This window comes from Nyctibius grandis, chromosome 12, assembly GCF_013368605.1.
Source record: "Nyctibius grandis isolate bNycGra1 chromosome 12, bNycGra1.pri, whole genome shotgun sequence".
In the NCBI taxonomy this organism is placed as follows: Eukaryota; Metazoa; Chordata; class Aves; order Nyctibiiformes; family Nyctibiidae; genus Nyctibius; species Nyctibius grandis.
Window position 1 is genome coordinate 3,801,189 of NC_090669.1, and position 26,714 is coordinate 3,827,902.

Below are 26,714 nucleotides of genomic sequence, written 5' to 3' on the forward strand. Positions count from 1 at the left end.
CTTCATATCTTTGTTGAAAGAAAAAAGCAGCTCTGAAAGGGCACAAGCAGCCGAGAATTGCGCTTTCAACCTAGTTAATGAAGAAAGTCAAACCCTGATTCAGTACACTAAGTTCATCAGTGTAAAGGGTGGACAGAAGTGCCAGACACATCTCATGACAGCCTGTAGAGCATGGCTAGCAATCACATTTCACGGTTTCTACGTTATCTCAAAATTCATCATGTAGTTGATGATAGGTTTGTTTATTATTTTGGGAATAGCATGTCCTGATTTAAACAGATGTCATCTCTTCAAAACCATGTGCTGTGAACTTTGCAAGGACTTGGAAGGATAACTGAATATGCAATAGAGAGAGCCAGGAAATTATACAGGAGTCCAAATAACTGAAAACAGATCCAAACTTTCTCCTGGTAAATAAATGTCATGACACAGTTTTACAAGGTGCTTTTTTGATTGTCACACGAAATCTAGACTATCTATATGCAAATCTTTTTTTACTTATTTTTTTTTTTACACAAGATAAATACATTTAGACTAGTCGTCTGGTCATGGAAGAACCGGCCAGATTTATCCTTACTTAGAAAACCTGATTCATCACTGCATTTTTCCACTTATATGTGGGTGGCTGCTAATACTGTTTTTGTCATGCAAGAATTATAAATATTCTCACTTAGAACTAATGATTTAATTTGGACGCACCAGTGAGTTATGAATAGCTGAAGGTTTTCCCTGTACGTGAGGAGCAGTAGCCACGCAGAAGGTGATTACTCAGGACTGGAAGATAAGTGGTTTTGATGAGTGGTAGCCCATTCTGGCAGGGACTGTGAGGCTCCCGGGAGTAAAAGCATAGTTTCAAAACAGGTGCACAGTTGTGGCTGTGGAAGGAAGAGTTGTGTGCACAACAGGAGGCTTATTAGATGTTTGGGATTTTTTTAATCTGATATATAACACGAGATATCATAGACCTAGCCTGGCATCTTTTCCAGACCTGACAAAAGCACCCAAAGCTACCATGTCTTCATTTTTCTTCCATGATGCTCTGGCTGCCATATTAGTGAAGTCCCAGCTGCTTGCTACCATTCAAGTCCTTGCAAGGGTATTTTCCAAAAGGGCCTCAAATTGATGAGGGAACATGGGGAGATAAATACTTTGAGTCTTAAAACCACCTTGTGGACAATTACCATGCTGAATTCTGATCAACTAGTTTTCTAAAAATGTTTCAATAAATTAAGAAGGTAATTAATAAGACACCTGCTATTTTTAAACTCAGAACAACTCCAAAATGAAAGTTTTCTACCCATCAATCAGATGCCATAAAAAAAAAAAAAAAAAAAGATGGCCCCAGGCAGGGCGAGTGAGCTGAACGGTGACAGCTCCTTGGGTTTCCAAAACAAGGAAAGGACTAAGGTAAGACCACCACCGCAGGTAGGACACCAAGCAAGCAATACATGACATTTGGCACACGTTGCGATAGCAGTCCTGTGCTTGGACCGTAATCCGATTTTCCTGACCCAGAAGTGACTCCTCTGACCTGCAGCCCCGCAGGCGAGGAGCCCATGAGGATGCAAAGCATTGAAAGCAAATACTAAAAATGGAGTCTTTAGACCAAATACTCACCAGTGTCAGTTTTCTCCTTCCCTCCCTCCTGCATTTCCCTGTGCTCCCCGATTGCTATATCTGGAGAGCCATTTTCACCCCGTTTTGCCCAAATTTGACTCAAGCTCAGCAAGAGGCACCCTCTGAAATGGGGCAAAGGGAACATTTACACGGTGATCTGGGTCTGATTGCTGTGAATTTGGGCTCTAAGCACACACATAGACAAACACCCCTTTCTTCCTGTTCTGGGCTCACTAGAGGTGGTCAAAATCATTTCTCCAAGTGGGGGTCAGAAAGGGTGGGTGAGACTTGGAGAACTAGTACCATTACAAATCCTGCAAATTTCCCAGATCCCCAAAGTCCTTAGAGGAACAGTCTCTGCCTACAAACAAGACACAGAGGACAGGCACATGGCACTTGGGAAGGGCTGGAAATTGCTGGGAGCTTCACCCACACACTCTTTTGGAGACCCACCACACTAGGACTTGTTCAGCCCTCTGCTGAGAGCCCAGGGCTTTTCCTACTCTCCCACCACCATCCCTTAACCAAGAAACCCATTCCATGGAAGAATCTCAAGCCTCAGTCTCTTTATTGCATACTGGTGATTAACAAGACCAATTTCTACTTAGGTGACACTTACCACATGCCTCAGTTCCTTAATACATCGAGCTGGTGCTGAGAGATTCGCCTGAAGCTTTTTGTTTACTTGGTTTTCTTTTTCTGCCAAGCTTGTGAGCTCCACAGACCAAGGGGACAGTGGTGGCACGAGGCACTACCGGCACAAAGCCATCAGGCAGAGCAGCGCTGCTGGTTTATATGTAAGAGGACGTGCTTGCTCTACTCCCAAGGGCACAACCCCACTGCCAGCTAACCAGGGTCCTTAGCCAGTTTGTTATGATGCTGATGTCCAAAGATATTTAAGTTCCCTGCTTGTCAGTGGCTCTATCTGTGCCCCCATCATTTGTAGCACAATTTGCTACGAGGCTTGCGACACTGCGATATGCAGCCCTTCACTTACAAAGAATAACAGCACAAACCTCCTTTAATGGGCTCCTAAGTGACTAACAAGATATCTGTGTGCAGCTATTTAAAGGACAAGCTCTACTGGGATAGTAACGGGCACAGTTCCATTGTCCTTGATGGCTCTTAACCAAAAAGCCTTTTCCAACCACATATTCCTGCTCCATTCATGCTTCCTTTTTCCCTTTATTAGTTCTGCTACGTCCTCTGCAGGCCTTCAGCTGATCATCCAGATCAACTAAAAACTCCTCTCATCATTTACACTCCAGATCTCTATGTTAAATCTATAAATTAAATCAGTTTAATCCATGTTCACACTTCATCGTATTTCATTTCTGGTAACAACAGAAGCTATCCAAGACAGCATGTGCTGAATGGCTTTGTTCCCATCCACACCTTCCCTAGATCTGATAAATTCAAGGAAGGAGGGCAACCTTCTGGGCCAATTCTTGGTGCAAATGTCACAAGGACAGTAGCAATAGGAAGGTGCTGAGTTGACTTAATCACGATACTCATTCACTCCTTGTCACTGTCAAGTGAAATACTGCACCACCGCCAGTTCCTCCTGCCATTTTCTGTAGGTGCTTTACAACCATACACAGAATTTTGGGCACATTTTCTTTTGCATCTCTCTTCTTCTGTGGCAGAGGTCCAGAGGAATCACCTAACCCCCAGTGCCCAGCAAGCCAGCCCCATGGATGGGGCAGACTGACAGACATTGCCATGAACAAGACCTAGTAATTATGGCAAAACCTCCAAACTAAACCACAAGATTAAAACTGGATGCACTTCACGTTTAGTTACGCTCAAGACATGGGAGTTGGGCAGTTGCAGTGACTGGAGATTTCAAGATAATAAAACTCCAGTTTTCGGGAAGCAACTTTTCTGTAATGAATCGTTAGCAATTAGGCTGCTCTGTCAAAATAAAACCATCTTAATCTTCCAAAGAGAATCCTGGGCTATTTAACTTATAATTGATTAACAGCTTTCTAATGAGAGGATTAAAGTACACAGTAGATAACTCAGATGATTGACAGCTCTGCCTCACCAGCCTAAACCAAGATGCCTCCGTTTTCCTACCACGTGCCAATTAAACGATGAAGTATTGTTTACTGGGACCGGGAGGATTACAAGACAGTAGGTGGATTTATTAGCAGAGAAAGGAAAAACACTCCCACACAGAAGAAAAAAGATTATTTTGAATGACTAACAGCCATGCCCCTGCAAAGCACGACTAGAGCTAGCTGAGTTATTCACTGTCAGGAGGTTACACCTCAGCCCTTCTCCCTTTTTTCAGACCATTTGCCAGTTTACCCCCATGTCTCCAATGTGTTCACCATTTCAAGGTGTGCTATTCAGACCGTTTGCTGAGTTTATCATACATATAGTTGTAAGTCCAGCTGCTTGGTACTATCAGTGGGGGAAAGGCTGGGGACTTAACTCCCATTAGACACAGAATCTTACTTCTCTGGGGCAGGAGACCAAGAGGTCTTTTAACAAGCAAGAGCTGCTTCGTTAGAAGTCTCTTAGTACATGTAGGCACTGAGTCACATCACCTTGATACAAGTACCTGAACATGGCAGGAACAATATTGTGTTTTAGCATCTTACACCGAAAACATCCAATTTTACATGAATTAACAATTTATGCTGAGGAGCTTTGGCAGGAAGGGGAGGAGGGAGAAGCTCTTGAATTCACATGATCAGGCTCCATAGTTACCGTGTCTGACCCAGCCATGTTGCATTAACACAATACGTGCCATTTTTACCAGGCTGAAGGGCAGGGGGGAAATCAGGATGCTGAAAAATTTCCAAATTTATGACCTCTTGACTGTAGGAAGCTGCACATTAAATGAGAGAATTCCTTAAGATTACGACCCCCGCTTTGTCTTTTAGGTGACCATTTAATGATCTGATCTCTGGATGGCAAAACTTAAATGAGATGTTCTAGTTAAACTAGAGAGCAAGAGCTGAAGCTTTCTTCAGGTTCGCCCCCTCTATATCTGTAGGCCCCCTATCCAGGTCTATAAGGGTGGTTTTAGCACAGCTGAGGAAAACAAGAGCTGCCAGTTCTGGGTAAAGCTGCCAGCGCTCCCTGCCCTGGGAGCTCTCCCCTCCCGTATGCCACCGTCACACAGCACCGGATAATGACTGTCTCAGCTGGTAAGTTAGAAAGTCCCTGCCAGACAAGGACCTCGGCAGCTGTGGAGACAGGAGCCTGTTAACAGAATAATATATTTGGGGAACCAGTGAGCTTGTGTTTCCAGCAGCCCGTACAGGGCTCAGAGCCCCTTCCTGGGATCCTAACCAACATCTAAAAGTGTAAGGTTTCCTTTTTCAGCAGAGGGCTCTGTACGGCACATGGGCCACCTGCGGCGAAACGAGCGAGCAGCAGGCTGATGCTTCCACTGCTCCTTGGAGCTGTACCAGGTAAAGCCATGAAGAGACCGAATTTCAACAAATCAATAAATTAAAGGTGAGGATGTCAAAGAGAAAACTGGGAAAAAGAGATCCCTAGGGATCTGCAATACAAAGATATTACCGCTGGCTCTGGAAACCTCTAAGCCACAGTTTGTGGGGAGGCTGTACCAAGGGGAATATTCCTGCACGTCGCCTGCAGCAGCTGCTGTGAGCTGTGGGGTGCTGGAGGGTGGCTGTGGGAAGCTGTGACCCCAAAAGGCTGTGGAGGAACATACTGAGCTAATTATGAAGAGTGGCAAACTCTGTTATCAAGAGTTAAGCAAATACGAATGGTTGGTGAAGCTGGCCACTATGACTGGCAGATATCGCAACAAAAAAAAGCAACATCTGGAAAAATGCAGGGAAAGGCACTGCAGGACATACAGTCCTTCAAGAAGACAGCCCCAAGATCGCAGAAACAACCCTACTCAGTGGGGTGGAAAGCAGCCACGCCAAGATTGACACACTCTCGGCCACCTCACCTTGCAGGAGCCAACATGGAGATAGAACTGCCACTTAAATCCAGACTACTTTGTGACAGCTTGTCATCCAGGTCATAAAACGGAGAAGACAGCATCCAGTTTGCCTGGCAGCATTAGTCCCATGGAGAGCACCATGTTTTGTTGTCCAAACAATGAAATTGTAGGTCACCTGCATTGCAAGCAATGAGAGTGGAAGTGGAGATGGAGATAACTCTTTCTTCTGAGAACATTTGGCCTTTATTAACAGAACCACCAACCTACCCATCAGACATCAGAGTAGGGCTTGTCCTGCTGGTGCCTATTCACACCACCCCAAGCTGATTATGGGTCCTGACACATCAGCTCATCACCTTCACACCCATTAAATATTAAACATTAACAGCTACCACGTGGCAGGCACATCACTGACAATCCACTCTCATTTTAATATTTTGGGACCTAGACAAGAAGAGGTCCAGTTCTTCTGATCCGTGCAAGCATCCTTGTTTGAATTTTAATTGGGCTGTTACGCGTTAACATGGAATAAAGGTGTTCAGACAAACAGCACCCAGGGGAATACCTGTGAAGGGGTGAACACCTCTTCATGCCTGCACAGCATGGCCAACCAAAGAGACTGCTCATCCATGAGTGATGCTCCCTGGGGGCATTAGGTTATGGGGTACCTGGCTCCCAGGAGGGTATGTCTGCTGTGCCAGACATACGCTTACCATGGAGAGGTGTTTGGGTGCCCAGGGTGGCCGATGGACACCCCAAGGTCAGCTCTGGGGTATTACTCTCTGCTTCTTTGCCCAAACCCAAACTCCCTCTGGTCGGATGAGCAGGACAAGAAAATATTTTTAAGTGTCACGCTGTACCTGAGCGGCTTGCTGTCCTCCTTTCCCTGTGCAGTGGAGTGATCCCACCTGCCATCCACATGGATCACTTGCTCGAGCCTTACAAAGGGAGGAACAGCCAGGGAGAAGGCCATGGAGGAGCTGGAGAGATTTTTCCCAGGGTGAGGGGCAGAGGCAAAAACAACAGGTTTGCTCTTGCTGTAGTAGGTGTAACATTTGTTATTGAAAAGAAAAATCACAGCTTTTGATTTCAGCTGCCCAACATAGAGGAAACTGGAAGTTGGCTGCAGCAGGAGGGAGCTAAACATGGGCTTAGCAGGGAACAGTTTCACAAGCTGAAGTCTGGAGCAGCATCTTCAACTTCAAACTGAGAGGGGGATAAGTAAGCGCAGATTTTAGCCCAGTATCTGCGTATCACCAGACTCTCCTGATGGAGAGCAAGTGACAGGTAAGACTTCATTACGAGCTGGCAATGCCGGCACTCAGCTCCACGGGGGCAGGCACGCCAGCCAGCAGAAAGCAAGCAGGCAGCATTTCTCAGAGGCAGCATCTATAATTCATCAGACAAAACCTCCGGGTCTCCAATTATGCAACAATTAAGTGCTCAGGAGGCCGTGAAATACCACAGGCTGGGTGTCACAAATTCATTTGCCCTGTAAGCAGCACTTGGAGCGCTCTCCCCCCACGCCAGCCCCCCCAACACCCCCCTTCCATCGCACAACCGCTCAGCTTACCCGAGTAACAAATTTCAATGTCTTACTACAGTGTCAGTTGTTATAACCAAATGTGCACGTTAACAGGGCATTTACTGCTTATACGCATAAGCCAGCTCACAGCATCCTTCGCTGCCTTACCTAGGGGCAGTGATCATACCTACAAGCTCTTACAGAAATCAGGTATCTCCCTCTTAAATCCGGCATGGAAAAAAAACCCAAACTCTCCCCTGTGCTCCTCTGCACAACCCTCCCATATGTCCCTCTGCAAACACACTCTGGTTTGATGCATATTTCATTTTCTTGTTGTACAACAGGGAAAGAATAGAGACTAGCTCTTGGGATTTTATCTAGGAGCTAAAATTAAACTGCTTTTCAGGGTGAAGAGAGATCCTGGGATTGGACCCCCTTGCTACTTTTTCCCATAACTATGTTCTCTCGCAGCAGAACAGCTCTCTCCTCTCAGGATCCCTAGTCATTTAACGAAGACATCTCCATGCTACTCCCCTTCGAAGGACAAAACTAGGCTTCAGCAAAGTTCAGTTTTCTACAAGCACAGACTGAAAACACACATCAATACACGTTGCTCCTCAATATGTGCGTCCATCCAGTCCTTCAGGAACCGGACTAACATTCACAGATTAGGTCTGCTTTGCAAAGCTGTTCCAAGATTACCAAGAGCTGGATCCTCACTTAGCTGTGATTTTTTTTAATGTTCTTTTTGTGAAATTGCCCAAATCTGGTGGATCTCGCCATGCAGACTTACACATTAGTATCACATCTGCTCTAATGTATCTGAGCCAAAGAAACAACAAAACCTTTTCCGAGGCTTAAACCGTGTCAGCACCAGACCCAGTAAACTGAAGGACATTTAAACAGTTAGATGTTACTATCAGGAAAAATGGTAATACTGGCAAAAGTTTAATCAAGAAACAGGAAATATGAATGTACAGACTTACCATTTTTGTCAGCTCTTCTGAAAATCTAGAATTGAAAGAGAGAGAGAAACATTTTTACTGTGTTGTTTGACTTGAATGGGTGAAGCCCTCAGCACCAGGACCATGTTCTACCCCACACAATGGACAACCACCTCTGGGGGAGAGTATCAACAAGTTTGGCTTTGGACTAATCGGTGGAAAAGCAGCTAACTAGCAAAATAAAGATAACACAAAACGCTTCCAGCACTTCCAGCATCTCACATCTCCCTCACAGAAGAAAGCCAAAAACATGGATCCAACACAAGAAAAAAAAAACCCTACAACAGCCATGCAGCAAGCCCAGCCAATTTCTCTAGCACCAGTATTATCTCTCAAACCAAGTTTCACAGTTCTGCACTTCTGAAACAAACTATTTACATTTTTTTTAAAAAAACCCCACAAGTTTCCTGCATGGGAAGGAGATTATATTTAGACTTAAAACTACAGTGTGGAGGAACAGCCCACAAAGAGGAATCAGATAGCCCTTTTAGAAAGAAAAAATTGCAATAATGTGTAGTACAGGAGACTTTGCCACGGAGAAAGACAGCAGAAACAACTGTTATTTTTCTGACTAGTCTCATCTTAGGAATAGTCCCCTGACAGAATGCAATTAATAACAAAAGGCTTGTGCAGGGGCTGAAATCTTATAGGTTCCTGCCAAAAACGGCTGCTAGCACACGTTTGCCCATAAATTACCAAAAAATTAGCATGCTCATGAGCCGGGCAGGAAAGGGAAAACTTTATCATCGTCTCTTCAGACCTGACCCTATTAATTTGAGCAAGAACAGAGATTTTGGCTGTACAAAGAAATTTCCCTGTGGAGGGAATAAAAGCACCAGCAAGACAGATCAGATCAGCCATAAAATTGAATCTCTTCTTTTCTGGGTCATAAAATCATTACAAAAAAAAAAATATCAGAAGAGAAACTGCAGCACAAAACAAGAAACCCAAGAGACAAGTTGAATTGCAGAATGTGCTATTTAAGTGAATATGGCTTAATTAAGGAACATTAATAATTCTTTTGCCCAAAGTTCTTCCTAGGCTGCATAGGGCAAAGTCAAAGCTGGACTTTCTGGCATACTTCAGCAGAGGTAAACACCCTCTGCTTAAGCCAAACCCAAACGGTGGGAGTCACTGAGTCCCAGCTTCAAGAGAGGGTCATAAAAACCCTACAAGGATTACATCTTGTGACCACTCCAAAACTGCGTACTTCTTGGGCTGACCTTCATTTTTTAGAACAATTAGAAGTTTTTTGGGAAAATCCTACCTGTCTCCGTACTTATGGACTTCACTGAGGTTAAATATGGGTTTTGAAGGACCAGCCAGTCATGGCTCGTCTATGGGAAGTAAGAATAAATCCAGCCAGGACAAGCAGGACCCCAGCCAGCCCCAGCTTTGGCACCCATCACCCAGCCATGTGAAATATGCCCTGCCCAGAGTAGGAAATATTCCTCTTTTCCTGGCTTGGACACCCCAACTTCTCACTCTCCATGAGCACCTCCATACGAGGATCAATCCGCTCTGTGAAGCCAAACTTGCAACAAACTCTCGGAGCAAGAGGAAAAAAAATAAAAATTAAGACATGAAAGAAATGTTAAGAAATTGAAGTATTTATGTCCAGCTTCACTAAGTGAACTTGTTAGGGCTTTAACTCCCCCAGGTACTCCTAGAAAGTATGACTATTTGTAAATGAACAGGTTGATGGAAAATCACATCAGTTGTGTTATCTACCAAGGTTTATTCTACAGCACCAAGCTGTTTAGTTTTTATTGCTAATAAGCAAGATTTATTCTTCCAACTTAATTGGACCACCTAAAATTTGCACACACGAAAAAATTTAAAACAGGACACCCACAGGGAAAGCAATTTAAGATAAAGTCATCTGTCAACACAGGCAGGCAGTACATCACGGTACGAACACTGGAATGAGCATCAGGAGGCTGATAAAGACGTAATACACTCCGTGATAGCTTGGTAATGCTGCCAAAAATGCAGCTTCTGTGAGGACCCAGGATTTACGCTGTAGCTCAGCAAAGAGGAGTGCCATCCCACTCACAAGCTGAAGATGCCCTCCGTTCATGTCTGGAATTAGTTGTTCCGCTGTGGGAAGGACGTGGTGTGCTTTTGGTAAGGGAAAGGTGTAAGATCTGGTGAGGGAAGGGAAACCACAGCCCCTCACACCTCCCCTATGGACCAGCGGGGCAAAGCTCCAAGGGAAGCTCAGTGCCAGGCTCCCAGGGATCTCAGGGAAAGGAAACCTCCAACCAGCTCCAGGAAGAAGGGAATATCATAGAATGGTTTGGGTTGGAAGGGACCTTAAAGATCATCGAGTTCCACCCCCGCCCCCCATGGACAGGTACACCTTCCACCAGACTAGGTTGCTCCAAGCCCCATCCAGCCTGGCCTTGAACACTGCCAGGGAGGGGGCAGCCACAGCTTCTCTGGGCAACCTGGGCCAGGGTCTCACCAACCTCACAGCAAAGAATTTCTTCCTAATACCTAATCTAAATCTTTCAGTTTAAAGCTGTTCCCCTGTATAAGCAAGGATGCTGCATCATCTCCAACACAGAGGCTGCAAAGCTGGCCCGCCCCACAGTTACTCTTGGAGGCTTGCAGTAACTCCATCGCTGCTATTTTCACTCAGCAGCAAAGTCACTTAGACTTAAGGCAGCAGCCCTGGAGGTCAGCGAGTGGAGACAATGAAATATTGATGGAGAAACACCCTGTCCTGCCAGGCCCTTGGTGGCGATTGGCTTCCCGTGCCTCCACCCCGGCTGAGGACTGTCTCCAGTGGCCGAGGGCTTCGCAAAACAGGAGCCGGCAGCACCACACAGCCTGACTAGGGATGCTGTCTCTGCTCCATCACCCCCAGTCCTCCAGCCATCACAGTAACGTGCCGCTTTCAGATGGTAAACAAGAAATTATCCAGTCCAAGAAGTACTACAGCAACTAACTCCCCCATCAGCTACGCTTTAAACCTATTAAGCAAATCTCCTGGAGCACAGGGTAATTGCATGGTGAGCTCGCAGGATGCCCACAATATGGGCCAGATTAATCCATTTTATAGGATTTACACAGGCACTGCTCTCTGCAGCATACTTGTTTCATTTACCAGGTGTTTAGACTAATATAAAATCTATTTTATTTAGAGCAAGGTGCCTCTGTCAAGATTTCCAATAGTTTTTTTTAAAAATGTGCATTTTTTCTTTAGTCTCAAATGGCTACTACAGATATTTGGCTGGCAGAAGTAAGCAATTCAAAACGCTAGTGGCAATAATAAACTAGAAAAAATTTTTATGGTTTCAAATTTAAACATTTAGTTCTGCCTTCACAAAGCTCCTGGATGACAATGTGCAACACTGGAGGCTGCTTAATGGAGGTTTTCTTGGCAATTTTATTAAATTCACACAAGCACTCCCCTAACAAGCCTAAGAATTATTACAGGGCTTGTAGAGCTCATTATCCCTTCAGCAGGTTAATATGATGTTGATTTAAAATAGAGTGCAACTGAGCTAGAGTTTTGATTTCCATCATAATCTTGGTGCAGAATCAAGGACAAACAAAATCTAAGTCTCCTGGGTGAGGAAAGCCTATGGATGAGAAAGCATCCAGATATACCTAAAAACCTGATTAATCGGTTCACTATGTTCCTACATTCCTGCTCTTCCTTTCTGTTCCTCTCCCTACAAGTCCTGACACCTCATTTGGAGCTGAGACAAGGTTTTATATCAGGTATGGCCTTTAGCTCTCTAACTTAAGGTACAGGTAGGAATTTCCTCTCCTACAGCCTCTCTATATCGCTCTTTCTGGTAATAATGTGAGAAAATAATGACCTGAAGCTTTGCCACCTTGGACTCCATCTTTAGACATCATCAGGCTAACAACCTTTCCCCATGCAAGGGGAAACGTTTGATTTCGGTGTTTCAGTAAGAAATATGTCATTGGTACAGAAACATTGTCCGATCTGGAGTTATTTTAGACACCAAGTGGGAGATGAGCTCTTCAGTGGGCTCTCCCTGGTGTAAAGCAGATGGGGCACCTCTGCCTGCAGCCGCTGTGGCTGACCAGATCTTGCATTCACTGCAGTTCACACTCCTGCTGTCAACTCAGGCTTTTGAAAGAGAGTCAAAGGCAGGAAGAGACGAGTAAGGACAGTCAGTAAGTCAGCACTGAAGTACTCCCAGATGGAGCAATACCTGTCTGGACATTTCCCACACCTTGGGAGCCATCCACAGCAGCTCTGTATTGCATGTGGACTCACACTCAGCAAATATGATCCCATATAGGCTTACCCTCACACATGCTATATTCTCCCTTTCCTAAGTCTTGTGACATTTGCAGATTTGTTCTGGTCTGGAAGCGCCACCATCACCACACATGCATTTGAGCAGCACCATGACAGTTTCAGCTTCCTTTTAATAACGGGGTTTTGTCCTCATGGATGCAGAGAGAAGTTCAGAGCCTTTGGAGGGCATCTTCAAGCTGCCCAGAGGGCAGATAGAGAATGTAGCATTATCACAAACTCACATCATAAACTGTGGATAGACACTAGTTACCTACAGCAGATTACACACGCTGCCAACCAACCCTAAGCACTTGGCTCTTGCAGACGGAGCAGCCGTGTGCAACCCAGACCCCCCGAGCAAACACCCAGAGATAAACACCTGAGGGTGAGCGCAGGGCAGGTACAGACCCTTTGCTCAACCTCAACCCCTTACGCTGATTTGACTGGCATTGTAAGAGCTGACCATCAAAGGCAAAGTGATGTTTTCCAGGCTCCTAGAGTGACACATCACCTCCGCTTGATCTACTACCACCACTGTCACTCCCTAGTTTTACTTGCTACCTATTTTAGGAAATGCTTAGGACTTAAATATCTTCATTAGTTTGTTTCCAGGGTTTAGTTAATCTGCAATTTTAGCTACTTTTTACACTTGGAAACCTATGATTTTGAGCTGAACTAGTAAATAGTATTCAACCTTTTTTTAATCCTTTACCTAAAAGGACACAAGCAAAATAAAGGAAAAATACTGAAAACAGCCCTAAGTTAAGATTCCTCCTCCAAATGGCAGCAGCCAGGTTAACGGCAGAAGATATCTAACCCCCTTCTTGCATTTTGTTCTTCCTCAGCCCTGTTTTGCCCCATAACACCACGGTTTTGTTTCTCTGGTGGAAAGGGTGTAGGCAACTTCATCCTGACCCACCAGCCACTCTCACAGTCTGGAGGAGTCAGAACAAGCACGTCAAAAGAAAGCCAGAACAGATGAGGAAGAAAAAGTGACTAAGGTACCGTTAGCATCAGAGCCGCCTTATCTAATTCATAGCCAAAACCAAGCTTAACCGTCCTTCCCAGCCCCCGAAGAACTGCCTACAGAGCACACCAGCTCACGCAAACGTGTTACTTAAAAATAAAATCTTACAGGTCTCTTACCTCATCCCCACCCACTGAGGAGCCGCACTGCTGCGTGGCTGGGACTCACTGCTTCCCCAGCACATCCACGTAATGCAAGAACATGAATGAGTTAGTTGGAAAACTGTTCTCATCCCTGAGGATTCAGTGGGATTCTCGTTTCTTTCCTGCTAATGCGTGAAAATTAACCTAAATGTGTGTTTCCACTTTTAAACTCTTTGTATGAAAGGGGGGTCTCACAGTGCACTTAAAGAGTCTGTTACAGCAAAGCCACAGCTTCTATTGATGTTGCTATTGTAACTGGAGAAAAAGGAGAGAAGCAAGTTCTAAGAGAGGAGTAAAAAAACCCCAGACCCTCAAACCTTACATTTCCAGCATCCATTTATATTCAGCAGGTGAGAAAGGGCTCCCAGTCCCATTGTGAAAGGGAAAAAGGATCAGGTGCTGTACACCCAGCTCTATTGTATTTCCCACCGGTGAAGCTATTCTGAAAGTTCATGGCTCATTTTTCTCAGCTCAAACCTCAAAGAGGAAAAAGGAAAATCCATTTAAAGATGGTAAAGTCGAGCAGGTAAGATACCGTTTTGGTGGAAAAACAGTCCTAACTCAAGAACTTTTTGTATAAACTTAACATTACTTCCCAGTTGCATTTATGCTCTGAAACCCAGATTCCAGATTGTTGTAGAATTGTGGTAATTTCAGGGCAGGTAACAAAAAGAAAAAAAAAAACCAAACAAACCAAACAAGTCAACATAAAAGACATAAGGGTGTTAGCTGCATTTGTCCTTTCAGTTTCCCCACGAAGCAGCGATTCCCACAGCTGCCCACCTGCCCGCCCATTTCACCAGGCACGACCATCCACCAAGCGCTCTGCTCTCCCAGCTGCTTTAGGCAGCTCAATAGACACACTCAAACTGGTTCACTCAGGGAACCGGAATGCCTATCAGCCCAGGGTGCTCAGAGATGTAACGAGTTTCGGACTCGCCAGCCCATGCCAACGCCTACCGGGGATGTGGTAGAAGATTCAGCAATTATTAAGAAAATGCAAGGGCTCGCCTGGAAGAGCTACTACTGCCTAACTCCGAAGAGGCTGGAGGAGAGTGTGAGTTATCCTTTACTATAGCCAATGCCTCAGTAGCTTATTTTTGCATTCACTACATTTTTTTTTAAAACCAGGAGGTAGCAAAGCTGAGGATGTATGTGTTTAATTACTAGATGCTGCAGAAAGACTCTGTAATTACATCGTTTGCACTCCGGCTGATTCCACCCCATTCTCCCAATTCATTTAAGTGCAAATAGCCTCGTTAGCTCCCTAATCAGGAAGTCTATAAATACCGCAGCCGAGGCACTAAGCACAGCCCTGCCTGCACCCCAAACCTGGGCGAGGGAGCCCCGGGTCCCACACACTCACAGGTATCCAGGACCATGCTGCCCCGATCCCGCTGCACAGACCCTCACAGCTACAGCCCTTCAGGGACTGGGGTCCAGGACCTGGGGCGGACACAGGACCCAGGGAACACCCCTATGCCCAGCTAACCTGAGACAACCCACGGTGCAATATTGGGGGTTTGCAGGACCTGGAGTCCTGCATCCCCATCCAGTCAAGCTAATACCAGGATTAAGGACCTACAGTGCAACCCCACGCCAGCTGGTCCAGGGGATGCAGGACCTGGGGTGCACCCCCATGCCCAGCCGGTCCAGAGAGTGCAGGAAACAGGGTGCACCCCCATGCCCAGCAAGGAGATAAAGGATACAGGCTGCATCCCCATGCCCAGCTGGTCAAAAAAAGTGCAGGACCCAGGCTGCACCCTCATGCCCACTCACTTTGGGGATGCAGGACTCAGGAAAGGGGGTACAGGATCCAGACTGCACCCGCACACCCAGCTGGTCCGGGAGATGCAGGACCAAGGTGTGCCTTATTCCCAACTGTCCCAGGGTGTACAGGGCAAAAGGGTGCAGGTCCCGGACTGCATCCCCAGTGCCCAGCCAGTCTAGGAGGTGCGAGATCCGGGCTGCAACCCCACGCCCAGCCAGCCCAGGGGAACAGGGTCTGGAAAAGGGGTTGTCGGATCTGGGCACCCCTACGCCCATCCAGTCCGGGAGATGCAGGACCTGGGCTGCACCCCATCCCCAACCGGCCGGGGCTGCAGGACCCGAGGAATAAAGCTGATGCCCAGCCGGTCGAGGGGTGCAGGAACCGCGGTGCACCCCCGTGCCCGTGCAGCCTGTGGCTGCAGGATCTGGGCAAGCGGTTACAGAAGCCGGAGTGCAGCCTCTTGCCCAGCCGGTCCGGGAGATGCTGGACCCGGGCGCAGCCCCGCGGATGCAGAACCCGGGCAATGACGCCGATCCCGAGCTGGCTGGATGGGTGCAGGACCCGGGGTACAGCCCGTCCCTGACGGGTCCCGGGCGCGCAGGACCCGAGGGGTAACCGCGATGCCGAGCCGGTGCGGGACGCGGGCGGGGGGAGAGGCAGGATCCCGGGGGTGCGGGGTGCCCCCCATCCACTCACATCGAGGATGACAGAGGTGCCCTTCCTCTGCGCGGCGGCGGCGCCCGGGCCGAGCAGCTCCCTCTCGGCGAGGCCCTTGTCGCCCATCCTGGCCCCGGCCCAGCGCAGCAGCCCGTCCAGCCCGCGGAGCGCCGGCGGCGGCTTGCGCAGCAGCCTCTGCACGCCGGCCCGGCAGTACCGCGCTGCCTGCTCGCACATCGCTCAGCCCGGCCTCATGCCGGAGCCGGGGACTCCCCCCTCCTCCCCCGCCTCCTCCTCCTCCTCCCACCGCCCCACGGCGGGCAGCGGGCAGGGGCGGGCCCGCGGGGGGGCTCCTGCCCGAAGAGTAAGAGGGGGATTTTTGGGGCGGGATAGGTGACCCCGGAGCAACCCCGGTGGGTGCTGCCTGCGTGCCCCCACCCCTCATACAGCCCCTCTGCTCCAACACAAAGCATCCTTTTAGGCATTTTCTATCTAAAAAGAGTATTCCTATGGCATGCCCCCTCCCCTCTGCAGCCTCCCTACCCTCACAACAGATTTTAGCAGCTCTTTGTAAGGATAGCAGAGAAGAAATTTGTTAGGAAATAAAACCTGCCCCTGACCCTCTACCCCTACTCCAGAAAGCCCCTATACAATGAATAGCCAGCGATGCCAGCTGGGGTACTGCAGCATTCATGGCTACAGAGCTAATCACAGCACTCAGCTGGACAAATACTTCTAATCCCGTAATCCTGTACTACGAGGATATTCCTTTGTGATGCTCCTGTGCTCACCTACACAGGTGAAGATCTGCACTTGCAGTAGGGGCAATAAGTCTTCTGGCCAAAATGACACTAAATCATTTCATCTCCCCCTCCACGCTTGAGGAGATGCTCCCAGTCTGAGTTCAGAAAGGCACCAAAGGCAGAGAGCTCCGACCCAGACCCTCTCGGAGGACTCCCCAGAGCACTGGAGAAGCCACAGGCTCCGAATGGCCTTTCCCCACCCTGCCCACCCGTGGCAGCCAGATCCTCTTGCAGGCAGCTCCAGGGGGCTTCATGCCCCACAAGCGCCAGGTCCCCAGATTTGAACATCTCGGACACAGGAGTTGACGAGCCCGGGACCCCTGTGCAAGCACTACGCACTTCCCACGCTGAGCCCTGTGCCTGATCTCCGAATGAGGAGCAGCACAATCACTCCAAAAGGCTGACCAGCTACTGCTTTAAAAGGAAAATAACCAGCAACAAATGATTTCTTTAAACAGAGGTTATGTATTGCAGTGCACCAGAGCCCAGACCTCCCAGCAAAGCCTCCCTGGAGGTATTATTTAGCCTCGTCTTCTAACTACCCCTCTTTATTCAGGTAAATTAGGGTGAAACTTTGGTGTTTGAGGAGAAAGGTGGGAGAATGCACATTTTCCTCTCAGCTGCTGCTCAAAGGAAAATGAGTGGGAGCCCAGTTCTCTCTGCTGGAGTACATGGATAATGGCTGGAGGCTCTTGGAAGGCTTTTAAATAGATGGGGCACAGAGAAGTGCGGCAGTAGGCCAGGATACCTGTGGGCTGAGCCCCTCTTTCACCGAGCTCTTGCCTTTCAGGGTTTCCTTCTTCTCCAGCAATACAAAATTAATGGGGGAAAACAAAGGAACCTCAGGGAGTTTATGTCAGCTCATGGGAGCTGTGTGGAGCATGCTAATGGCTCTGTGTCCATTTCCAGGGGTGCTCAGAGCAGGCTGGTGTGCAACCCAGCCATTGCTCATTCCCCGCTTAGATTATCTTTGCTGTGAGATGTAAGGCAGGACACATCTTACCATCCTTGCCATGGGAAGGGCAAGGTGGGCTGAATCCCTACGCACCGGCTGCTGGTGCCAATCGGCCCGTACCTCTCATGGCCTGAATTATTGTGCTCTTTTGTACTTTCACAATCCTCAGATTATTCATATGCTTCTTTCTCCTTTAGACATCCCTCCGCTAAATGGCTTGTTCAGGCTGTATTAATCACTCCCAGTTGAGGATTACTATATGCTCATTATTTAAAAATATTTATTGAATAAGTTTATAAATAAGGTTCTTTGAATTTTCCTTTCTGTGTGCTATGAAGATTCATTACTCAGCTTGGAAGTTTGGGGCTATTTCTGTGCTTTTGTCAAAATCAGTTCTTGTTAATGTCAAAACCAGCTCTATGGCATTTAAATACTCATTTTTCCTCCTAAATGGATCTAGATAGAAAAAGTTTCAGCATAAGGAAGGAGACAGCCATTCACACTGGGAAGTGCACTGGCCATATCATAGGAGCTCAGTTACTCCTGGGTTTCCGTGAGGTTTAAGTCTCCCTTTGAGGAATAAATGGAAAAGACAACTCTGTACTTACCTGGGCCAGGTGAGAAAGCACGGGAACCCCCAAGGCACACGCTCAGGCTGGTGCCAGCCCACGTGTCCCCCACAGCCAAGGGGGTCAGAGGCGCAGACCTCAGGTTGGGCTCTGTGTGCCAAAACTCATCTCCTGCTTCTTGCCAAGGGCGACAGGACACTGTCCTGTGCAAATAAACATGACTGCAGCCAAGGCATCGAGGCATTGCCAACCTCTCCCATCACCCTGTGCTACTGGTCACAGCACTGCCCAGGTCCCAGGCAAGGAGCCATCAACCAGGGCCAGAAGAAACCAAACAAGCGACGGACAAGTGGAGGCCATAGGGTGTTGCCTGCTGTACAACACCTGCCCGCCCCTTTAGCTGCTGCTGCCTGGTGTCCAGTACACTGCCTGCTCTTTCATTAATGGTGGAGAGAGCAGGACCACAAGCAGCCACCAGCTGCCTTGAAAGCTTTATGCATAATGCAGATGTTGAGTGGCTTAGGAATAAAGAAGAGAGAGGAGACAACAAAAACACAGTTAAATCCAGGCATGGTGCATCCCAGTGAAAGCAGTAAGTGTTAATTACAGGTCTTGACAGACCCAGAGCGGTCAGGCCGTGCAGCGCCCAACAGCAGCAGAGCCCAGCCCGCAGCACAGCCCGCTGTCCCCACTGCTGACCCGGGGGCAGTTTGCTTTCCACGCTCAAACCCTGCCCAACAGCGGCAAGGGTGAGCTGTGGAGCGAAAGGCAGCACCTGCAGCTCCACCTTCTCTTCCTTGACATTTAACCATGAGCTTCCTCACCGTGGCGTGGTCCCAGACCACTACAGCCTTATAAATGAAGGATACAGTAAGGACAGAAAGGTTGTCGAAGGCTGGGAGAGATCAGACCTATTCTCCCTCACCTCTAGCTCCAAGTTCAGAAACTCAGAGATCTCAAGAAAAGGCTATTGCCATTCCAGTTTCAGATCTGATCTTGGCCCAGCAGTTCGTCCTCCCTGGTGCACGTGGTGCTCAGCACAAAGCATCGGTTTACCCCTATCACTAGTGATGTTTGCCCTACAAGCTTTCATACGGGGCTTTTTCAGGTGCTACACCCAACATTTTTCCAGCAGCTTCTGGAAAAGGTGTGGGAGAAGGAGCTCGAACCCCATGCTGTAATTTCAGGTGAGAGGCCACCTGAAGAACGCAAGGACTTCTCTAAAAGAAAGGTCCAAGACAGACTATAAGTCCTGCCTGCACCCCAGCGCGGCAGGCACAGACAGCAGCTTTCATCTCCCTTTGAGTTCTGCCTCCTCCCCCCTGCCCCTCTGCGCACAGCAGGGAGCTTTATTTAATTAAAAACTTCCAACAGGCAGGACCTGCAGCCTGCTTGGTACAAAATGTCACATATGACTTACTAATATTTACTAATGACTGAGGTTAATCCAACTGTTCCATGGCAGGAAGAAGAAGTGGTGACCCCATTACAGAGATGGGAATTGGGTAGAGCAACCTTGGCTGCCCAGCTCAGAGGCTGAAAGGCTGCTTTAGTCCCTGTACTAATTTATGTTTATTAAAATGCAACATGTAATTGCCAGGTGATTTTATGACAAATTTATACCTCAGCTTGAAAATACCACACTGCCAACAGTACCAAGGTAACACACTGGTCTGAACTGAAGAAGACCCAGAGAGACCATGTGCACGTGCAATGTATGTTCACCCTTAAAAATACAACAAAACCCTCTCCCCTCTGCGAGTTGGGGGGTGCAGAGCTCGTGGTTTGGGGGACACAGCTCACCCACGCTGCTAATAAAGCATCAAATAAAGCACTGGGATCACGGGTTTCTGATCCCAGCCCTGCAACGAAGGCAGGAGCTGAAGCGAGTACGAAGCTTCAAATGCACCATTTTATATCGCATTGATCTTAGAGCGCTGCACTGGTTCTTGCTTTAAGCAAAATGTAGACTTTGACTTCAAATACCTCCAGAGCCTTTTCCAACTGCAGTTACACTAATGAGCAAAAAAAAAAATCCCTTCTTTTAAAGCCCTCCTGCTTGCACCCAAACATCCCCTCCTCAGGGGGGTTTTGAGGAACTACTCAGCCCACCCAATTGCGGCAAATGGAGACCAGGCGCAGTGTGAGAGCTGAAGTTCTTCCTGGTCCTATTCCTAAAGGCAACCCCTAGACAGCCTGGAAACCTCGTAAAGGAATTACCTGGACTAACCTCATCATCAAATAACACTCCTGCAGCACTGGGAGATCATAGTCCTCGTATGCTCAGACTTCCCAGAGCTCTGAGCTCTCCAGAGCAGTACGAGGAATTACCAGCACAAGAAAAAAAATCAAATTAATTAAAAAAAAAAACAAAAAAAACAAAGCTCCAAATCACAAGAGACTCACCTTCCCACAACGTACACAGGCTCATCCTGGAGAGAGCCTGGGAGCTGCGCAGCTCCTGGCTGGGGCTGCCCAGAGGCTCTGGGCACCCCAGGAAATTCAGGACACCTGAGCTGGGGGCTCCGTGCCAGCTCCAGGCACGGCCTTTCCTCCCCTGGAAACCCGCCACCATTGAGTGGAAACCTTAAAAACTAGAGAATGTTGCATTTTTGTTGTTGGGAGGTGCAGGGCTGCAAGCAAAGAGCAGAAAACCCCTCTGCTGCTGGCTGCTAAATGCCTTCGGAGGCGGTGGGTGGGCTTGTTTTGGTGGTTTTCAGCCTGCTTGTTTGGGTGTTAAGGGGACATTACCCAGCTCCTTGTGTTGGTAATTGAGAAAATGAGCATTTAACACCAATACTGACCCTCCCTTGCTTAAAGCTACAGGGCACTGACTTTAATAGAGTTTGTAATAGTGTAGTTGTAGGAAAGAGGCATTGTAACATTGTAACAAGGATATTGTAACATTTTTCTTGCATGTTTATTATTTATAATAGCGTTCACGTAAGGCAGACCAAAATATTTTCCTTTCAACATGCAATTTAGGTCAGCGCTATTAAGAGCCCTTGGAATAAGCTAATCCATTCCTAGTGACCTTTCAAAATTACCCTTTGTTTCTCGTGCCTGGTACACCCCGTATCGGATCGTATGGAACAGTGTAAAAAGCACAGAAATGGGGAACTGCCGACTTCCAGAGGCGTAAGCCTGGGTGTGGGCATGACCATAAATTAGAGAAACAGTTGACTTGTTGCACTCAAATAAATTGATGCCTCTTTACAATTGACCTCGTGTTCTCCCCAACTGCAACATAAAACTGTTAATTTACATTATTTTAGTGGACAAAATGTGTCTGTAAATGCACTGAAATTAGAGCTACCAAGCTTCATCATAGCAAAAGTGGGGAGGGAGGGACTGGCATTTTTTCCCATTGCTCACGCCCTTCATAATTAATTTCTAAAGTAATTTCCTCCTTTGCCCAGCAGGTACCACCTCTGGCCACATTAGTGAGAGGAAAGATTTCCCCAATTTATTACTGACAATAAATGCTGTTAATTACTGCTCGGAGGGTAAAATCTGACAGCGTTCCATGTAAGAGGGACTCCCTGTGGGGTACCCAACAGAGGCATGATGGCAAAGCCCCGCTGAGGGTTGGGCAGGGTCGCAGGGCACAGCCAGGGCATGGGCAGGACACTGGCCGAGAGCTGCCCAAGGGGATGCTTGGTTTGAAGAAATAAAATAGAAACGTTTTTTATTCTTAACATACTTAGCCTGTGGCTAAAGCTGCAAACACATGGAGGTTATTCAGAAGGGCATAAAAGTTGCCTGAGTGTCGCTTTGCATTGCTCTCTGTCCTCAAAGTGCTGCTGAAACTGCAGGACAGGAGCATTTTTGGCACAAACCCCGTGCTGCAAGAGGCTGAACCTACCAGCCAGGCTTGCTCCAGCATGGCGCTGGAGCCGGAGGGTGGGAGCATCCTCTGACCTGCTCTGTGGGAACTGAACGGCCGGAGGAAGAGTTGGATGGGGAAACACAAGAGGAGGCTGGCACATTGTGCTGACGCTCGGGCACTGCTTGAGCAGCTGCCGGGGGGCTGTAATTTGCCCTCAGCCACTCTGGGGACACCCGGGACCAAAAGTTTCACATAGCTCCAGGGTTTGCTGGTATATTTACCTACGCAGGCGGCTGTGCTCATAGATGGGATCCCCAGGGGCAAGGGACCGCTGCCACAAGCACACACCGTAAGCGAGGTTCAGGGTGGGCACGTGGCATGGCAGCAAGCACTGGCGGCGAGGAGGAGCGGTCTGTCGGGGCTCCCCCAGGGTACTCACTGCAGCTCCCAGGAGCTAACCCATCTTTCATGCACAGACCATCAGTTCAGTAGCATACTCAAGGCTGCTCCTTACTACTCAAGCACCAGGCACATTCATTTTTCCTGCAGCATTTTATTTGCCCTTATTTGCTCTCTTCAAAGTGACAGAAGTGGGGAAATTATTTATATCTTACACCGCTCCAATAATTTTTCACCAAGAGTTTGGGTGAGCAACATCTTCCGTTTCTCCAGTCCTGCTCACCACTAGACACACCACAAAAATCACTTTACGAGCACATTATTGGGTTTCCAGGCTGTGAAGCTATTTTAAAATGCTGCTGTGTGCACCACTTTGGGATCAAACTCATGTAATTTAATAGGTTTCACCAAGACATCAACAGGCCCACAAGGCACCTATCGATTTCCCACAACAAAGAGCTGCTCTTGAAATAATTTAACGGTATCACCGTTAAGAGACTTCGAGCTGCAGGTGCTGGGATGCACACAGACAATGAGAGCTCGCTGGGATCTCACGGAAAATGTCCCCCCAAGCAAGGCAGCCCCTGACCTGGCATCCCCAGGGGAGCGTGACGATGAGCGGAGCAGCAAGTGCCTTTCCCCCGTGAAGTCCCCTCTGTCCCGCAAGGCCAGAGCTAGAAAGGGCCACCTTCCTCCCGTGGTTGTCACCCTTGTGGCAATGTCACGCCTGCAGCCTGTGCGGCACCGGAGGGTGCACACCCGTGGCACGGCATGCAAGGACATCTAGTGCCTGCTGCTGAGGCTGCAAGGAGGGACTGGGTTACGGCAAAGTGTGTTTTTCTGGTGGTTTACCTCCTCTCAGCAACAAAAAGTCCCTGTGGGCCCAGCACCAGCTGTTCTCCATAGGGCAGGGTCCTGGCAGGAGGGTCACTGCGAGGCTCTGACATGGGGCTTTGTCTCACCAGCTGGAGCTCCCTGACAGCCCGTGGCCCCTTGCCTGAAACATAGCTCCTCTGGCAAGTCCAGTTGGGGTAGTTTTGGGCCGTTTCCCCAGCCTGGCTTCGACACATCCCACACGGCTCATGGGGTAGTGCAGGTAACGCAGCATGGCCAATGAGAATATGAGATTTGTGTCTCCATCTACTCGCAGCGCCCACCTTTCTATCCCTCTATCTGTTTTGTGGGCTCCTCAAAGTCTAGCACAGACACAGCATCCTAACCAAACACTGTGGCTGGGGATGCAGCTGGCCACGCGGCTGCAGCACAAGAAACCAATCCTGTTTCCAAAGGACACGCTCCCGTCCAAGCTATCCGTAGCCAAGCTGGTGCATTAAAGCTGCATGGGCAACACAAACAGGGCTCATCAAGCCCTTCCACAAGCAGAAATACTATATTTCTGAGGATAATCTAAGCTATCCACAGTTGAGAAAGGTGGACAGTCAAGATTTCAAGACCACCCCATGGGGCTAAAAAGTCAGAGCATCACAGATTGACACACAGGTGTATCAGCAGTTTAGGCACAAAGCCTGTTTGCACAGTGCCCATAGTGCTCATGTCCCTGCAGAGCCCCGGGACATGGGATGGCAGCAGGGAGGGCAGTTGCCTGGCCAAGCGCTGCAACACGCTGCAGCCAAGGTCAGAAACTTGTTGCACCAAGGCGCTGCTGGCAGGCGACCCTGCCTATCACCCCCTCCTTAGGCAGCAGCCCTCCCACTGTAAAATAGAGATTTCCTTTAAATGAGACTTGGAGAAGATGGTTGCAGATGGGGAAGGTCCCACTGGGACACGCAGTTCAACAGAGAACCTGAAATAATTACGGATTTGGGATGTCTTAATCTAGCCCATCCCCGCAGGCAGGGACACGTGCCTTCGTGCTTTAAAGGACTTACATCTGCAAAAATGAACCTGTCTCACAGGGGCTTTAATAAACCCTTCATCTCCGTGCTGGAGAGCTTCGCAGTCAGGAGAGGGAGCTGTGTGCTGCGGGACAGACACATGGACACCTCAGGGAGGGCTGAAAGCCTGTTTTCCACCAGACCTTGCAGCACGATGTGCTCATGTTTCCTAAATAAAATATCGATTTAAAGAGGTTTTAATTGAATGCATCAACATTTTTTGAGTTGTCTTCCCCTCTCTCCTTGGAAGCTAAAAAAAAAAACCCTCTAGCTATTCACAAAATTGGTGCAAGTTTATGAATAACTTTGGGCCCCCTGAAAATCACTTTTTTAACTAGCTCGCTACCCCCCGTCTTGGTGCTGCCCTGCTTGCACAAAGCCTCTGTGCGACACCCTGGCACCCCCAGGCATCTGCCCATCCTCCCCCATCCCACCCACCGTCTCTTTACCAAAATGACAGACCTCAGCTCTGACCTTCCCATTGCCAACTGCATCCTGAGGCACATGCACACAGGTTTTATCCTATTAATTGGGGTTTGAATCACACCTTCAGAAGCCTGAAACTGTTTCCCAGCAAAACCTGTCCTGACAGCTTCACTGCCCCGTGCAAGTCCAGATCAGTGTTTCAGGATTGGCAAGGCTGCTAATCACCTCCCTGAAAGCATGTCTGTACCCAGATAATTACACACTACAACATCCAAAATATCGTGATGGAGAAGATGTCCACGTCATTTCTGTGCAAGCACCCTGAGCACCGCTGGCAGAGCCTGGGCTGTCTGCTCCTGCAGCCAGGCCAGCGTGCGGAGCCCTCAGCCCGGCAGAGAACAGCACCTTTGGGGGGCTCCCAGGCACCCATTTCCAGAGAAACCCCTCTTCCAGCACAAGAGGTAGATAGCCAATTTGGTTTACCCTTCCTCTGACTGCTACTCAGTGATTTCAGATAGCAAGACACAGGGTGGCAATTAAACTCCAGATAACTCCGACTTTGTAACTTCTGGAAGATCATGGAAAAAGATCTGAAGCAAACCACAAATTGAAGTCGTAAAAGACCTATTGTAATGTCTTTCCAATGGTGCCTTCATTCCCAGTTTCTAGGTGCACCTGATGGTCCATATATTTCAGAAGGAGACAAAGCAGTATGAGACACATGGGCAAAAATATGCAGCTAATTATTTACCACATGACTTTTCCCACGAAAATGGCAGAAATAGAGCTATTAAATGGAACCACACTATACTTGTAACTGCAAAGGACTCTTAGGCCACACGGATTGCCCGAGTTCATTGCAGCAAGCTCTGTCTCAAAAGGAGAGGTTTCTTTCCCGGGTTCCTTAGCACCAGCCCTCACACGGTAGAAGCCCGTTTCCCATGATGGGCACCCAGGAAGCGCGAGCATCAGGTGGGATGTGGGGTACCGGGACGCACGGCTCCCAACTGACAGGATCTACCAGCAGTTTTCTTCAGGCATCACTTCAGATTTGTGAAGAGTGGCTACATTAAATAGCAGAATAAAGCTTGCATCCATGACTGCAGAAATAGAGAAATCTTGAATTGCAACTAGATAAACTACCTGAATATCTGGTTTTCTTCCTGGCAGAGAAAACAGTGCCTATGGGTTGCATCCATGGGCTGTTTCCGATCCTCGTTTGGGTTCCCTTTGTTTCTGGGCAATTTTAGAGGGGTTTCCCTGATGTGCCTCACCTGCTGCCTCCAGAATAAATCCGGTGCCTTGCAGTAATGTTTCGAAGGGTTTCTCTCCCAGGTGCACACTCCGAGTCACAGCAGATTTATTGCTTCACCTTTACCTCCAGGATTATGGCAAGTGACTCCAGAAGCCCATGATAGACTTGAAAACCATTCCCCCTCCAGCAGACAGATTCTCAGTGCAATGCTGCTGTCCCACTATATAGTCTTTATGGCTGTGAAGCATTTCTAGCTGTTAGTCTCAACCTTGTAAAAAATAATTTAGAGTTGTTTATTTTATGGTGTTACAGGCACACCTTAATGGCCCACTGCAAACATAAATAGCATGAAGCCTTTGATTGCAGCAGGGAGATGTGAGTCTCCCAACAACCGTTCCTGAGGGGAGCAGGCACGGTTGGGTCCCGAAGAGCCAGCAGGCTGGAGGACATGGGGGCTGCTGGCTGGGGGAGAGGGGGAGCAGGACTGGGAGAGGCCATGAAACTCGGTGACAAGCACCCGGGTGCCTGCAGAGTCCCTGAGCTGGGCCAGCCAGGCTGGTGTGGCTGCACCGACCGCATATTGCTGGGACTAATCTCGTTGCTAGGAAATTCAGGGAGTG

At 48.2% G+C, this 26,714-nt stretch overlaps 1 protein-coding gene across 1 annotated transcript in view; it reads right to left on the reverse strand.

Annotated features, from left to right (window-relative positions):
* Window positions 1-16,200, reverse strand: part of NECAB2 (N-terminal EF-hand calcium binding protein 2) — a 78,850-nt gene extending 62,650 nt beyond the window's left edge. The window contains exons 1-2 of the mRNA XM_068411537.1: window positions 16,003-16,200; window positions 8,063-8,087 (exon numbers count right to left, since the gene is read on the reverse strand). Of these exons, the coding sequence (XP_068267638.1) occupies window positions 8,063-8,087; window positions 16,003-16,200 (223 nt within the window). The remainder of the gene's footprint in view (window positions 1-8,062; window positions 8,088-16,002) is intronic.
* Window positions 16,201-26,714: the final 10,514 nt, after the last annotated feature.